The sequence below is a fragment of the Dromiciops gliroides genome, chromosome 1, assembly GCF_019393635.1.
Source record: "Dromiciops gliroides isolate mDroGli1 chromosome 1, mDroGli1.pri, whole genome shotgun sequence".
Classification (NCBI taxonomy): Eukaryota; Metazoa; Chordata; class Mammalia; order Microbiotheria; family Microbiotheriidae; genus Dromiciops; species Dromiciops gliroides.
In genome coordinates this window covers 630,744,922-630,762,053 of record NC_057861.1, presented here as the reverse complement: position 1 = coordinate 630,762,053, position 17,132 = coordinate 630,744,922, and the positions used below count along the sequence as shown (strand labels likewise).

Sequence of the window (17,132 nt, the reverse complement as noted above, 5' to 3'; positions counted from 1 at the left end):
ACCTAGTGAGCCTGGAAGTTGAGTTCCACAATGCACTGTGAAGTCCTAGGATGGCTACCCAGGAAACAAAAAAAGCCCAGATAACTCCACTGAATATGATGGGCAGCTTCACTTAGAAAATCACAACTCCACTTGAAAAAAAAAATCTGAGAGCAGCCCACAAGGACCTCTGGCTCTACCCCAGCTCCTGCTCTGACTAGCAGGTAATTACCTGTATTCTTCCAGAGGAAACCCTCTAAGTTTGTCTCTAAGACTCCAAGGAGAGAGCACCTTGGAGGCACAGAGCATAGTTGACAGCATCCCTCCACCCCATCTTTGAAAAAGGGATTTATAACTTCCTACTAAAGAATTGCCATCATGGCAGTGGGAACTCTAGGGCAGGGAAAGGACACAAGAATTCTAGCAAGTGATGTGAGTTAGGGAGAGGGCTCCAGCTGTAAGCTTCCTAGCAGTCAAAAGGCTATTCAGTGGAAGAAAGGTTCCTTTTATCTACTGAAGCTACCTCAGGCTTTGTGGATTTGAGTGTTGAGTGTTGAGTTGAGAGCCAACTTTCTCTCCTATCTAGTCAATCTTAAGTAGAGATTAAAGGAGCCACAGAGAGGCCTAAGGTAAAACAAGTGGCCTGAAGATCAGCTCTGCTGACTTGGTTCTGGAGGAAGAGTTAGTCAGCATTTACCTTATATTTGCTGTGTGGAAAGTTGTCGATAATGATGATGATTATAACACTTGAAGTTTTGCCAACAGCTTTACAAATATCTCATTTTATCAACAACCCTGGGAGGTAGGTACTATTATTATCCCCATTTTACAGTTGAAGAAACTGAGGTAGAAGTTAACTGGGTCACATGGCTAGTAAGCATCTAAGGCTGGATTTGAACTCAGGTCTTCCTGATTCCGGGTCAAGTGTAAACATAAGTACCTATCCTTGAAGGGGAATTCTGCCATCTCAGCAGCTGTGGCATATGGAAAGCTCAGAGCATTAAGTCAGTGCTAATACTGTGGAGGTCGTCTATGCACCTCAAGAGACATGACACCTTTCAGGATGATGCCTCTGCTACCTCACACTTTGTAAGCAACAGGCACACAGTAGGCACTTTTGGGGGGTTTTATTTGTTGATTGAGTGAATGAGTACTATCTCCTTTCTTATATGGATGAGGAATACAATTTGGAGACTTACCCAGGGCAAGTCTGGGATAAATTCTAGAATTTTAACTCCTCCCCACAAAAGCCACTTATCTCCTAGACCTGTAGCTATGCATGGGAATCTTTGCTGGCACCTATTATTTCAGGGGATTTTAATGAGTTTGGCAAAGTAAAAACCAGGATGCACTCAGGATGTCCAAGTGGGGAGAGACTGGAACAGCAGGGAGGCCACAGGAGGAAATCCTGTACGCACAGGCCATATGCTCCCAGCACAGCCTTGGGTCCTGCCCAGCCAGGACTCATGCTGGGGAGTGGGATTATTTTTGCCAGTCTAGCTCCAACATTCCAACCCCAGCTCAACACTACCCTGGAAGCAAAAGGACAGGACCAAAGTCTCCATCATGGCTACAAAGTGCCTCGATGTCCTTTTTTTTTTTTTTTTTTTTTGGTGAGGCAGTTGGAGTTAAGTGACTTGCCCAGGATCACACAGCTAGTGTCAAGGGGCTGAGGCCGGATTTGAACTCGGGTCCTCCTGAATCTAGGGCTGGTGCCTTATCCACTGCACCACCTAGCTGCCCTTGATGTCCTTTTTTGTTTGTTTTTTTTTGGGTTTTTTGTGGGGCTATGGGGGGGTTAAGTGATTTGCCCAGAGTCATGCAGCTAGTAAGTGTCATGTGTCTGAGGCCGGATTTTAACTCAGGTACTCCTGAATCCAGGGCCAGTGCTCTATCCACTGCACCACCTAGCTGCTCCCCTTGATGTCCTTTTAAAGCTCCCCTCCCCTGTGCTGTTGTCACGGGAATAACTACTCATGCTTAGGTAGCGCTTTATGGGTTACAAAGCACTTTCCCACAACAATGTGAACTAGGTAATAAGTTATTATCTTCCTTTTGCAGCTGAGGAAACTAAGGCACAGTGAGTTCAATTTGCCTGACATCACCCAGAGCTATCCAATCTTCTAAATGAAAATCAGTGCCTTTCTATGCCACCCTAGCGACTGGTGCTGCTCTGGGAGAAGGCTCTGCCTCATGCACTGTTGCCACAGCTCTGGGCATTCGGACAAAGAATGGCAGCACCAAAAAGCCATCAACTGAAGAGTCAAGTCTTCCCACCACCTCCCCTAGTCACTATGTAGCTCCCTACCTGCCAAGAATAAGAGGGGAATTCCCTCCCCTGGACATTGGCAGGAAGCATTTGCAAAGAACAAATTTTATGAGAACAAATTAAATCAATGTAGGGAAAGGGCCACACTGAACCAAGGGAAGTCGGAATGTACAAAGGCAACAATGGACTTGGGGACTAGCATACCTCTTCCACAGACAGCCATGTGAGACTGACAAAGGAAGGAACAGGAGGTCTGTCTATGTTAAGAAAGTTAGGGAGGATGTCCTCAGTCTCTTCTCAGAAAGACAGAAGACACCTGGGAAATCAGCTACCAGGGTTCTCCACATGCTAGCCACAGGCTCCAGTCTCAACCATCTATACCTAAAATGAGCTGATAATTCTCAAGCCCTATTTATTAAGGATCAGTTAAAATATTTTTGGTTAATTTTTTTTTTCCTAAAATAAAAGTGCCCAGAGGGCAACAGGCACCATACTGGTATACCACCTCTCTCTGTTTATTAGGACTGAGGTCTGTGGAGTTTGGGGGCCTGGATGTGAAAATTCATTCTTCATAGATCCTATCTCCTGAATTAACCTTCTATGGTGATTCATTAAGTCACTTGAATCACTGAATTGGCTTAAGAATTTCCTAGGGAAATCTAGATTAAAAGAGATTGGCCTGTTAGAGCCAGTAAGTAGATTTTAGAAACAAACTCCCTGTGGTGACAGGCAGCCATGTCCTGCTGCTCTGGAAGGAAACCCTACGGACCCACCCAGAATTCCTCTCCAAAATCAGCAACGTGTCATTTCAGGTTCCCACTGCTGGGCCTCCCTCTTCACAAGCACCACATGAACAGACTAGACAGTCCAAGGCAGAATCACTCTTTCCACCTTCCCGTGGTCTTGGGAAATAAATAATCCTGAACACTCACAAGATCCCTAAATGGCAGCAATAACGAGGAATTCAGAACTTCCTGTTCCTTTGAAATTCAATTCAAGTCAGTGATACAGTAGTTACTGTTAGTTGCCTTGCACTGACCACGTGTGTCTGGAACGTGGCTGTGAATGTCATGTGCTGGTCCTCTGTGTGAACCAGACTGTGACAACATGAAAGAATGGGAAAAGCTCTGAACTTTAGAGACAGGAGACCCAGGCTTAAAGAAAGGACTTACTCCTGCATGACCATGGATCAGTCACTTTAAGGCTCAGTTTCCTCAGCTGCAATTGGGAAGAATAACATGTACACTTACTACCACACAGATATGGTGAGGAAAATGTTTTGTAAAGTATTAAGTCCTATAAAGATTTGAGTCATTACTATTAGCAGCAGATCACTGAGTCAGGAGTCAGTCTTTTTCTCCCTGCTGACAGCTCCATCCTGCTGCATTTTTTCCAGTCAGCTATCCAGAAGATTGCTGTCCAATAAGGGGTCCCTCCCACAGTCACCTTCTGTCCTATGCCAGGCAGGGTTCAGTAAATATAGTAAGGCTTACCTGCCAGCCAGGACCTGGTTTCTAGGAGCTCATCTGTCAGATCCCCTAGAAGGCGCTCTGCAGGAACACTCCAGAGTATTGAGGAGATGGCATACAGGAGGCCTTGACGCACAAACCTAGCACACAGCAATAAATGGATGAATCGGGTCCGCTTCAAATGTCTGTCTCTCTCCCCATGCTACATTGGCTGCCTTTAACTCTGGCAAGTTTCCCCAGCTGGAGCCAAGGTCTGAGCAAATAAAAACATCATCACTGTGTCCTAAAGTGGCTGGCACACAAGACGGCACTTCAGGAATTGGAGATTTTGACTAACTAGAGACATTACTTACTGTCCGCTAAGGCTGACTCCCACAGCTGGGCACAGGCTTCTCACCTTTTCTACTACCTATTTAGAATAGAAGGCTACCAGCCCCAAAAGCTCCTACAAAAGGAACCAGCAGGTCACCTGGTAAAAATCTCCACTTAGACCCCTAAAGAGATCAGTGATGACTTTATTTTGTGCCTCCTGAACTGCCCAGATTTAGCTGTTCCTCATCTACACCAGTCCCTTTGAAGGCCTGACTGCATACTTCTCTCTTCTGGAAAAGGATGGTGTGATATTTAAGCAGCTTACTTATATGCCAAACTGCCCCCACCAAAAGAGTTCTCCCCCCAACCACTCATTGTATCTCAATATTCTTTGAAGATGGGGCAGCTAGGTGGCATAGTGGATAAAGCACCGGCCTTGGAATCAGGAGTACCTGGGTTCAAATCCGGTCTCAGATATTTAACACTTACTAGCTGTGTGACCCTGGGCAAGTCGCTTAACCCCAATTGCCTTACTAAAAAAAAAAAAAAAAAAAAAAAAAGGGAAAAAAAATTCTTTGAAGACAGGAAGGGAGCTACCGAAAAGGGATACTCACGCATCTGTATGAAACCGAAGAGCCCACACAAACTCCAACAGCGCCTTCCCCATTGGTACAGCTGCCTAGAAACACATCAATCAAGCTGTTAGGACATGTGCCATCCCATGGAATTGGCATGCAAAAGGTAAACATTAAGGGTGACCTCTACGGAGTGGCTCTCGGGCTGGCCTTTCATTCAGTTCCCTGGATTCATTAACAGGTTATTCAGGCTCCAGAATAAGGCTCGGTAACAGAATCTCACTCTAGAGCTAATAAAAGTTAATACCTACACTTACTCCTCTGAGCTCAGAGGCAAGTGTCCATCTACTCAGGAGCTGACTGAGAGCAATCCTGGCCCAGTTCAAGGATGAGACTAAACGCGAGCAAGGTCCTCACTGTCCCTGAGCTTTAGTTTTCTTCTTAGTAAAATAAGAGGGTGGGGGGAAAAAGGAAAAAAAAAAAGGGGGGGGCAGCCAGGTGGCACAGTGGATAAAGCACTGGCCCTGGATTCAGGAGGACCTGAGTTCAAATGTGTCCTCAGATACTTGATACTTACTAGCTGTGTGACCCTGGGCAAGTCACTTAACCCTCACTGCCCCACAAAAAACCCAAAAAAACAAAACAAAAAAAAAGAGGGTGAGATTAGAGTATTTTTTAAGGTCCCTCCTGGCTCTGATGTTATTCCCTGTAGCATCCAATGCCCGATTTTAGTCAAATTTCAAGTAGAACTTGGCTCCTAAGAAAGCTGAAACTTCAATCCATCTGCTGCTCAGGATTTGTAATTCCATTTCCCCAATTCATCCCATGTAGGCAGAAGCTCTAAGCATTGCAAGAACAGGTCCAGGTTTCATACCTCCCTCTCTACTTACTGTGGTATTAATGGCAAAATACATCAGGATTCCCACGGTGTGAACTAGCCTTCCCAGGACCAAAGAATCCTCTCCCAAAAGGTCAAATGTCACCAGAGGCCTGCAATACAGAAGAACTGAGTGAGTTCTCATATCCAGACTGGCTAAACTTGGATTCCAGATATCGGGTCCATTCCTTTCTGGGCCCACTCAAGGAGAAGCAACTGGCTTCTTGGAAACTCCCCAAACAAAGTTCCTTAAAGCCTGCCTCCTCCATCACATGAAGCAAAGAAAATGAAAAAGCTGCCCCAAAGCTGGAGCCTTGAGCTCCCTGCACCACATCAGAGGCCACCCCCATCCCATCTGCAGCAAAAAAAAAAAAAGAGAGAGAGAAAGACTCACAGCTGCCCAATTCCTTTTTAGGGCTGAACTGCTTGAAGAGGGATGAAATGATAAGGCTCCCTGGTGGCCCAATTCCCCACACAATTGTATTTGGGCCAACAAAGTGAACACCCATCCAGAGAAGCTCAGTCTCCTCTCTACTATTCTGTACTCAGGCCACTATGGATACATCAATCCTCCCTCTAGTGTTCACACTGCCCGGCCCTGCCTCCCAAGGATTCTGTTGGGTACCTACAGAAGGCAGTACTCTGTACTAGGTGCTACAGGGCCTATAAAGTGGTTTTCAATATAGTTAGATAAAACATAAGTGAAACCGAGGTAGCACAGCCTAGTGAAAATAACAGGTATCTGGATAATGCTTTAAAATGTGCAAAGCACTGCAAATACATTATCTCATTTGAACCTCACAAATAAGGCAGATAATACAGGTATTAGTCCCATCTTACAGATGTGGTCATAGGGGGCAGCTAGGTGGCGTAGTGGATAAAGCACCAGCCCTGGATTCAGGAGGACCTGAGTTCAAACCCGGCCTCAGACACTTGACACTTACTAGCTGTGGGACCTTGGGAAAGTCACTTAACCCTCATTGCCCTGCAAACCACCCCCCACTCCAAAAAAAATCCCCATTACAGATGTGGTCATTGAGGCTCAGAGAGTAGAAGGCATTTGTAAGAGGAGGGAATCAAACCCAGGTCTTCCTGACTACTCCAGATCCACCACTTCATCCACTGTGGCAGGAGACGTATTGTGTTCTGGGCCTGGCTTTGTCACTGCTAGCAAGTCATTCTGCCTCCTCTCTCAGTCTGCTTCTTCATTTGTCAAACTAAGATCATATCCCAGGAATAATTATGAGGATCAAATGTGATAAAGATGTGAAGCACTTTGAAAAACAGATATAAGTACTATTGTTAACACATACAAGCAGCTCCTCCATAAGTACAGGAGAGGAGCAGATGCCAATCCTGCCCAGTGACCAAACCACCAGGCCTCCAAACTTGGGAATGAGCTTCATTTTATTCTTGCACCAAAGAGACCACTATTACTACCCTTGTGAGGGCAGAAGCCATGCTTTAGTCACCTCTGATGAGCATCCAGTTCAAGTAAATCTACTGAATTCAACAGTATGCCCTCTGTGGCTCCCATCCATCCTAATACACAAGCATGCAGGAAACCCCACTCACCTGTCAAAACGTTCAATGAGAGGGAAGAAGAAATAACCCACCACAGAATTAAGCTTGTTGGGTCCATTTGCTGTGTCGGCTCTGGAAGGCCCCTGCCATAAAGATTAAGGGTTAAATGGCAGCTCTTCCCATTTCCTCCCTCCCTACCTGACCCTTGCCAAGCAAAAGGCTGGTACTCCAAGGCTGATCCTGCCCTGAGCCTCTGCTGCTGCTACAGATGCACATCTTGATTTCCTGTGTTTGCCCTATGTCCCCTCCAAAGATCCTGTGCATTCAGCCCACTGTGGAGCAGGACCAGATCACAAATGATGGAAATGGTGCCAAATGGAAAGCATGCAAAATGAATGGAGCTACATAGGACAGGAAGACTCCCCTCCCCCCAGCCCCACCCCAGGGGCTCACACTTCACCAAAAGAGATCATATAACACAACAGCCCAACCTACTTAAGGGAAGGTGCTAAGTGCTACTAACAGAGATGTATGGAAATCTTCAAAATTTTAATTTAAAAAATAAATTAAGTACGACTATCCCCAAACTTCATATCATATTGTTCAATTTGTAACATAAACTTCTAAATCATAGAATGTCAGCAGCAGCATATGTTATCCAGATTTGCCCTTCCTGCTGCTGATGCATGCACATGTGCGCATACACACCACACACACACACACACACACACACACACACACACACACACACACACACACACACACACATTCTCCCCTCCCTCCCTGGCCTTTCTTTCCCCCTCCCCCACCACATTGTTTTTTTCCATCCCCCAAAGGTTCTGGCTCTACCTTGGCAAACCGACGAGTCTTGGTTTTGATCCTTTCCTCCACAATTCTCCTCCAGTCTTCAGAAGGAACTTTATTGAGACTGGGGGTCAGTGGGGCCGGCAGGAGCTGGATACCTGGCTCAGGAGGACCAGGGATCATGACTTTCTCTAGACTCTTGGGACTTGAGAGTTCCTGAGCTGCAAGAACCAACACCTGGGAAGAAAGGGAGAGACCCAGGAAATTTACTGTTCTCTTTAAGACTAGAACAGCTGTAATGAAAGTCAAAATACCAAGTCCAAAAGTGCCCATGCCCAGACCCAAAGGGAAATATTCATCTCCCAAAATTAACATGTTATGTAATCAAGGATGCAAAGTGACACAAACAAGCCTACATATAAGATACAATCTCTGCTCTCCAAAAACTTATATATTTTGGTTTTGGTTTTGTTTTTTTTGGCAGGGCAATGGGGGTTAAGTGACTTGCCCAGGGTCACAAAGCTAGTAAGTATCAAGTGTCTGAGGCTGGATTTGAACTCAGGTACTCCTGAATCCAGGGCCGGTGCTTAATCCACTGCGCCACCTAGCCGCCCCGAACTTATATACTTTGTAAGAGGCCAGATATTGGTGTAAACACAAAACTTTAACCTTACATCCATTAGTGTGACCCTACTTTGTCATTATGTTTTGCTGTTGGAGGTGGAAAGAGAGAAGATGCAGAAAAGGAGTTATTTTTTTCATGGCATATTAACATTACTCTCCAAATCATTTATCTGCTCCTCCCCATTCTCCTCCTACTGTTGCCTCCCTACAGGAATCCTGGGGAATTAACAAACTATGGCATCACTATTGGATGCCCCATTTCCCCTTTCTCTGAAGAACACAATCTAAAAATCACCCACCTTTCCCACTCTTCAATCCTCTTTCATTTTTCAATTTCTCCAAAACATTTTGTTCTGAAGTCCTCATGGAGGTTCTGATCTCTGCCTACTTAGACTCTGGCAACATCTACCACCAGGCCCTCCAGATATCCTAATGCCCACCTCATCTCTTTTGTTCATCTGCTGCTCCCACATACTACTTTCATGCCGCAAGGAGCTGACAGGAGAGGACACAATGAAGCTTGGGTACCACTTACATCGAGAATGTCCATCCGCTGCCGGAGGCTGTAATTCATGGCATAGAACTGGGAAGTCAGATATTGTGCAACCTACAGATGGCAAGAAAGAGAAATCACAATCCAGTGCTTTGGACAAGCCAATCAAATTTTAGGTACCCTCTGCTCATCAGTAAAGCTCTGGACATGCTTATATAGTACTCTACATCTCTAGGGACAGGCACCTTGATCCTGGTCTGGTTAGAAACAGCCCTTTCTCAAGAAGCAGTGAAATGGGAAAAGTCTTTGCACCAAATTTCTCTGATAAGGGTTTGGAAACCAAGATACATAAACAATTAACGTATGTGTGTATATGTATGTGTGTGTGTGTGTGTGTGCACACGCGCGTGCATGCATGCCTGTGTGTATGACAAAAAGCCACTCCCTAACAGATTAAGTGGTCAAAGGATATAAAGAGTTCTCAAAAGAATCACAAACTATTAAGAATCATATGAAAGAACCCTCCAAATTGCTAATAATAAGAGAAATTCAAACCAAAACAACCCTGAGGTTTCATTTCAAGGATAGGATGAGTCAATGCCTGTGTAGGGGGGGGGGATAATAGTGGTGGGAAAATAAGCATACTGGTGCATTGGTTTTTTTTTTTTTTTGGGGGGGGGGGGGGGTTGGTGAGGCAATTGGGATTAAGTGATTTGCCCAGGGTCACACAGCTAGTAAGTGTCAAGTGTCTGAGTCCGAATTTGAACTCAGGTCCTCCTGAATCCAGGGCTGGTGCTCTATCCACTGTGCCACCTAGCTGCCCCCAAACTGGTGCATTATTGGTGGAGCTGTAAATCAGTGCAATCATTATAGAAAATAAATTGGAATTTTGCATATAAAGTGACTAAGGTGTCCATACCCTTGATCTAGAGATTTGATTCCATTACTAGGCTTACACCCCAAAGAGACTACTGACAGCAGAAAATCCCCATATATACCAAAATATTTATAGCAGTACTTTTTGTGACAGGAAAGAATTGGAAACAAAGTAGATGCCCATCAGTGGGGAATGGCTAAACAAATTATGGTACATAAATATAATAGAACATTATTGTGCTTAAGAAAAAATGGGGGGGGGGGCAGCTAGGTGGCACAGTGGATAGAGCACCGGCCCTGGAGGCAGGAGTACCTGAGTTCAAATCTGGCCTCAGACACTTGACACTTACTAGCTGTATGACCCTGGGCAAGTCACTTAACCCCAATTGCCTCACTAAAAAAAAAAAAATTAAAAAAAAAAATTAGAACAAGAAATAATTGGGGTGGGGGGGGGCGGGACAGCTAGGTGGCACAGTGGATAGAGCACCAGCCCTGGAGTCAGGAGTACCTGAGTTCAAATCCAGCCTCAGACACTTAACACTTACTGGCTGTGTGACCCTGAGCAAGTCACTTAACCCCAATTGCCTCACACCAAAAAAAAAAGAAAAAAGAAATAATGTGGGGGGCAGCTAGGTGGCACAGTGAATAAAGCACCAGAGCACCAGCCCTGGATTCAGGAGGACCTGTGTGACCCTGGGTAAGTCACTTAACCCTCACTGCCCCACCAAAAAAAAAAAAAAAAGAAAGAAATGTGTGTGACAAATACTGAGAAGCATGGAAAGCTCTACATGAACTGATGCAGAACAAAGTAAGTAAAGCTAAGAAGACAATATACACAATGACAGCAATAATGTAAATGGAAAGAATAACCACAAAAAAAATCAAAATTGAACGTTGCAAAATTACAAAGAATAAGCATTGCTCTAAGAATAGATTTGAGAAGACTACTCCAAGTCTACCGTACCCCACCACTCTCCAAGGTAGGAAGGAGGTGCATGAGTGTGGTACACTGCACATATTTTCACATTTTTCTGTATACTAATCAGTTATACTAATAATCTTCTTGTTCTTTTTCTTCTTTTTTTGTCTTTCAAAAACATTGTTGGGGCAGCTAGGTGGCACAGGGGATAGAGCATTGGCCCTGGATTCAAGAGGACCTGAGTTCAAATCCGGCCTCAGACACTTGACACTTAACTAGCTATGTGACCCTGGGCAAGTCACTTAACTCTCATTGCCCTGAAGAAAAACCCAAAAACCCCCACAGTGTTATATGGGATTGGGGGTGGGAGGGAGGGGAGGAAGGATACCTGAGACAATTATAGTGATATTTTTTAATGACATCAATAAAATTTTATTTTAAAAAAAAGGAAATAGTCCCTTTTTTGTTTGTTTTTGTTGTTTTTTTGGTTTTTGCAGGGCAATGGGGGTTAAGTGACTTGCCCAGGGTCACACAGCCAGCAAGTGTCAAGTGTCCAAGGCCAGATTTGAACTCAGGTACTCCTGAATCCAGGGCCGGCACTCCATCCACTGCGCCACCCAGCTGCCCCCTGAAATAGTCCTTCTTAAAAATATACCATGCCTACTTCAGGTACTACAGGACTAGAGATTGGAAATTACTATCCCTAATTTTTTAAAAGGGATGGGAATAGAGTCTGAAAACTACAGGCCAATGAGTTCTATTCCTAGAAAATTCTAGAATGTCTCCTTAAAGGGATAAATCTTTAGAAAAGGTACCCCGTCATCACGAAGATGATGAAGAAGATTTCCTCAAGAATTGGTCATGCCAAAATAAATTCATTTTTTTAAAAAGTATATACCATGTCCCCATATTGACACTCACTGCTTTTCTGTATTGTGTTCACCATTGTGTTCATGTCTAAGGACATACTATCCGTGGTGGGGACTTACCTGTACTGGGTCTGTGACAATGACAGCCACAAGAGCTCGCTGACGTAACTTCTCAAACCCCTCCATACAGGTCTTCTCCTCCAGATGGAGCAGTACCTTGGCTAATTCTGTACTCACCTGCTCAGGGGACACAGAGATATTAGAATTGCCAGCTGTCTACTCTAGGAGATCCCTTCCTCTTCTGACTCTTGGGCCAGGAAAACTGCTAAGCCCTGGCAACTCCATGGTAGCACAGAGTGTTCTCAGTATGCCTGAAATGAAGTCTCTAGATGCTACCGACAGTCAAGATTCTAGATGCCCCATGACCTTTATATAGTCTAGCTGTGCCCCTCCCCTCAAAAATATAAAGGAATGGAACTTAGATTCTAGCAACTTGTACTTCCCTGCCCTTCAGTGAGGTCAAAGGGGATGCTCTACTGGCCCTCTAAGCCATGCTGCTCTTATGCTGCTTCCAGTGACTGCTTCTGTGTCCTATTCACGGGGCTGATGAAGAGAGAGCACAAAAGAGTCCCTGGCAGAGAACCTGAAACTGAATGTGGCAGAAACAGAAGCCAGATGCAAATGGCCTTGTTGCAAGCTAACCTCAGAGACTGAGCCTTCTACCCTCCTCATAGCACTGTGCTGAAATCCAAGCAGGGCTTCAAAGATCCTGGGTGGAGCGTGCTTCACTGCCAGCACGTCATCCACACTGAGAAATCTGAATGCACCTCGCCTCAAATGGGAGGGGCTCTGTCATTGGAAGTAGCCCTACCTCTTTTGTTGCGGCTGGGTTCCTTCTGATCAAGCTCTCTAGAACCTGCAGTGTCGCCTCCCAGCGTTCCACATCCTCAGAAGTTGTCAGTGCTACATAAAACCAAAATACACACTGAGACAGGCCACTCTTGGCCCCAGGTGGACCCATCCGTGTCTGTAAAGAAAAGCTGTAGGAAGTGGCTTCCCTTCCACACCTCCAGGAGCAAGGCCCCACCTAAGCAAAGGAAGGATCTCACTGCTCAGTGGCACAAAGCAGTCCCCCCAAACCAAGGAAGGCCCTAGAATTGGGAAAGTTTACTAAGGAGTTAACTACTTGAACACAGAGGCTCAATACTGTCCCAGGTATTCCACATTAGTGCTAAAGAAGGGAAGAGGGAAATAAGTTTTGCACAGGGCCCACATGCCAGAGACACTAAGGGCCAAGTGGAATTGACTAGGCAGGAAGAGGAACAAAACTATGGGGTGGGTGGACACAGATACAGAGAATAAAGAAAGCAAACCCTGAACATAAAAGAGCTCTGCCTGACCATCCGAGAGAGTGAGCCCTACAATGAAATCAATGTAGGATGGTCTGCTTCCACTCAAAGACATCCTCTCATTGTCAGTCAAAGGCAGCATCAAAGGTAAAGGCTGAGGATAGAACTAAAGGGGAACAGCCACCACAGGCTGGACGCCTAGCCCCTAGGAACGAGTGACCCCACGGAAATCTCCAACCTTCCAGGCAATCCCGGATGTACATTGGAGCCTTGGTGTTCTTCAGCTCTTTGTCCCTTGACATGTCATATGGGACAAATTCGTCATCACTGGCAAAGAAAAATCAAGGGAGAAATCAGTAAATAACCTGGAAGTCACATGCTGTATCTCCATTAGCAGCCAAAGGGCAAAGGCAAGGAGCACTACATAGCTATGAGGACACACTCATTGACCACTGCTTTCATCACTATATCCCACGGTTCTCCGCCTTTTCCCCAGTGTATGACTCTCAGAGGGGCAGTTTACAGGGTCTACCAAAACACCACATGTTCCCTGGCAGCAATATGGATATGTTACCTGTCTAGATCTGAGTCAGACCCCTGGGCCTTTTCTTCTTCTTCGCATGCTTTACCCTCTGAGCTCAGACTGGCTGGTTGTACGACAGGTGCTGGCATGACAGGGGACCTTTGTGAATCCCTGTGGACATGAGAACAAGAAAAGTGGATCAGCAGAGCAGCTAGGTGGCGCAGTGGATAGAGCACTGGTCCTGGATTCAGGAGGACCTGAGTTCAAATCTGACCTCAGACACTTAACACTTACTAGCTGTGTGACCCTGGGCAAGTCACTTAACCCCAACTGCCTCCAAAAAAAAAAAAAAAGTGGATCAGGCTCGGATCCAGTGCAGGTGTCTTTCCCTCTGAGCTAATGGTCTAAATTCACTAAAAGAAAGGGTCTTGCTTGCTCCTATTTATTTCCCACTCCCACATTCCATGCCTATGATGCAAACACTACTTCAGACACAATAATTTCTAAAACAAACAGAATGACATGTTAGCTGGAAAACATACAAGGAACAAAGGGGGTGGAAATGACTTACCCAGAAGCTGGAGGGCTGGCCTCAACAGGCTTCAAATTCACCAAGGACAACAATTCTCTGGTCAGTTTATTTTCTTCATACTATGATGATGATGATGAAGAAGAAGAAGAAGAATCAATAACAATAATGATTAACAATAATAATTAGATAGATAGATGAAAGCTAACATTTACATCATGTTTTATAAACATCATCTCCTTTTAACCTCACAATAACCCTGGAAGGTAAGTGCTATTACTGTCCTCATCTTACAGATGAAGAAATTGTGGCAGAGATGAAGTGACTTGCCCAGGATCATCTATCTAGTATGTGTCTGAGGTTGGATTTGAAATGAAGTCTTTAGGTCCAGTGATCTATTCACAGCACCACCAAGCTGCCTGGGTTGGGTTTAGATGACTTCATTCAGCAAAACTACAGGTACAATATTCTTGGTAGTGAGAGTAAGTGAAGCCAGAGCAAAGTCTAGGACAGTTCTTCCCCTTAGATATATTTAACCTTTAGGAAGAGACCATGTTATAGCTTTGTCTCTCTCTCTCTCTCTCTTTTTTTTTGGTGGGCAATGAGGGTTAAGTGAATTGTCCAGGGTTACACAGCTAGTAATTGTCAAGTGTCTGAAGCTGGATTTGAACTCAGGTCCTCCTGAATCCAGGGCGGGTGCTTTATCCACTGTGCCACTTAGCTGCCCCTTAGATCTCATTTTGATAACCCTATCTCATGATGCTCACTCCACTGACCACATTATGTGGTACCATGGAAGAGGATGTTAACTAAATAGGCCCTGGAGCCCTGAAGTTCTGATGTGGATCGCAGATCCAGCCCCTTGTTCAGAGGGCTCCACCCTTGCCACTCCACACATAAGTACAATCAGGCAGTTCTGTTCCCTAGCTTCCCATCTGTTCTCCATGGACTGGCCTGGAACATAGCAAGTCATGGATAGAAAAAACAAATCCATAGGCATTCAATGATCACTGATAATGATACTGTTTCCTCTGCCCAGAGGAGAAAAAAACTGCCAACTTCCAGAGAAGAAATTCAAGGAAGGATAATGATACGACAGAAAAGGCATAAGCTTGGGAATTAGGAGAACTGGGTTCTTGGCTCACACTAAGTAGCTGGGTGATCTTGGGACAAGTCATTTTCCTCTTTAACCTTCAGCTACCTCATGTCACTTGGAAAAAATAACACCTGTTCTGCCTCCCTTACAGGGTTGCAATGAGCATAAACTAAGAGAAGAACTGGAAAAATACTTTGAAAAAGATAAAACTGTTATAGAAATGGAGGGCACCAGCTTATTATTTGCAGTTGGGCTGCACAGTAAAATGAACAATCACATTATGTTGCCATAAAAACCACTAAGAATGAAGGGGCTCCCTCCCCTGCTCACCTGGAATTTCAGGTGGGGCCCCTCAGAGTGTATCCGGGAACTGATGGTCTCTGCTACAATCATTCCCAGCTGTCGGACCTGGGGCAGACTACTCTCGATATGGCACTGCACACCTCCCATCATGGTGGTCAGCAGCTCTGAAATGAATGTAGGACAGAACCAAAGAAGAACTGAGGAGCTGAACTCCATACTTCCTAGTCCAAACATCTGCCCAGATGCCACTGGAAGAATAAATCAGCTGTCCCCTTTTTCAGGACAACTAGAATTCCTCCCCACTCTTCCCCACTATCACTCATATAATAGGTGAGGACTGTACCCAGCCCTGCACCCTCACCTTCCCTAATGTGTTCTATCTCCGACTCCTTCAGGTGGGACAAGCAGATCAGGATGGCTTTGCTGACATAAAGCTGCTGCTCCACTGGACAGTGTTTGACGGCACTGCTGCTGCCCCAAGTCTCTAAGAGGTCCTTCAGCACCTGCTCCACATGGGCATCAGGTCAGGTGTAATCTCTCTTACCCAACCATCCTTTTGTTCCTCTCACAGGATACAGTCTCATGTACATACACACATGTACACATGCATACATGCACACACACGCACACACACACCCTCTCAGAATATCAGACTGAAAACCATTCTCAGCTTTGGTCACTGGAGATAAAAGAGTAAAAATATGAAGAACAGAAGCTCATAAGCCAGCCAGCCAGCAGCTGAATAAGAAGTAACAGCTGTGTTCCACTGGGCAGATGTGCATAAATTGTCTTCCTCTTCCCCTCTGTGCTTCTTTCTGCCCAGTGGATTTGACCACTCTCAGACAAATGACTTTCCTCAGAAGAGCTGCCTCCTAAAGCCCAAAAGGGAATGAAAAAGGAATTAACAGCAGTTACCTGTAAGAGGAGGGTGCGCCGATGGCTGTCCAAAGCCAGGTACCCGAGGAGGTTTTGCAGTACTTCAGTCTGCAACAAAATTCACATGGGTCCTTTCTAACTAAAAATTTCAGAACTCAAGCCCCACCCATGGCTACAGAGCCCTGAAGGCGAACTGCTCACATATGCAGGCACACAGAATCAAATGCATATCATATCTATACCTGCCTAGAAATGGGTTTAAGGCAATGGATGAAACATCAAAAATGCAGAAATCTAGTTCCAATTCTGCCAATGACTCTTTCGGCAAATCGATTCCTGAACAAATGAAAACAGGCCTCTCCTACTCCTGGGTCATCAACTACCTATAAACAACTTTAGTCCTCTTGGCCCTCTCTCTTTGCAGGAGGAAAAAAAGATTCTACATTCTTCATTACATTCAGGTCATGTCTTGTCTATGCATGTACAACTGAGAGCAACATCAAAATAAATTGAGGAAGGTCCCCAGCACACCGGATAGCCAACCTATGGAGAAGTTATGAAAGGACACAGACACGAGACTCACAGGATGAACAGACATGAATGGATGACTCTTTGTCATTGGAGGAAACATCCAAATTGAGTATGAGTTGGGCCGACGAAATGTTATCATGCCCATCAACATCAAACACTCAAATAAACCCAGACTTGGCAGATTAATCGACTGTGGAATAAAAACCTGAGATCTCATCAGAGAGGAACATGTGTTCTAAGTGGTTTATAACGCCTTTGGCACACTTTGGACACCTAAGGACAGTTGTCCTGAAACTTTTCGGTCACAGCCCCTTTCTCCCCATTCCATCTCCCCA

The 17,132-nt window shown here is 45.1% G+C and overlaps 1 protein-coding gene across 6 annotated transcripts in view; it reads right to left on the bottom strand.

The window, feature by feature from the left end:
• TELO2 (telomere maintenance 2) overlaps nucleotides 1–17,132 on the bottom strand; it is a 33,802-nt gene that overhangs the window by 1,802 nt on the left and 14,868 nt on the right. For 5 of the 6 annotated variants that reach the window (XM_043969786.1, XM_043969778.1, XM_043969806.1 and 2 more), the window contains exons 7-20: nucleotides 16,306–16,374; nucleotides 15,752–15,893; nucleotides 15,418–15,554; nucleotides 14,034–14,113; nucleotides 13,514–13,633; nucleotides 13,178–13,266; nucleotides 12,462–12,553; nucleotides 11,711–11,827; nucleotides 8,969–9,040; nucleotides 7,855–8,046; nucleotides 7,057–7,148; nucleotides 5,495–5,594; nucleotides 4,644–4,708; nucleotides 3,742–3,857 (exon numbers count right to left, since the gene is read on the bottom strand). In XM_043969786.1, the coding sequence (XP_043825721.1) occupies nucleotides 3,742–3,857; nucleotides 4,644–4,708; nucleotides 5,495–5,594; nucleotides 7,057–7,148; nucleotides 7,855–8,046; nucleotides 8,969–9,040; nucleotides 11,711–11,827; nucleotides 12,462–12,553; nucleotides 13,178–13,266; nucleotides 13,514–13,633; nucleotides 14,034–14,113; nucleotides 15,418–15,554; nucleotides 15,752–15,893; nucleotides 16,306–16,374 (1,483 nt within the window). Of the gene's footprint in view, nucleotides 1–3,741; nucleotides 3,858–4,643; nucleotides 4,709–5,494; nucleotides 5,595–6,563; nucleotides 7,149–7,854; nucleotides 8,047–8,968; nucleotides 9,041–11,710; nucleotides 11,828–12,461; nucleotides 12,554–13,177; nucleotides 13,267–13,513; nucleotides 13,634–14,033; nucleotides 14,114–15,417; nucleotides 15,555–15,751; nucleotides 15,894–16,305; nucleotides 16,375–17,132 lie in introns of those variants that run through there. The other variant, XR_006353521.1, reaches the window with a different exon arrangement.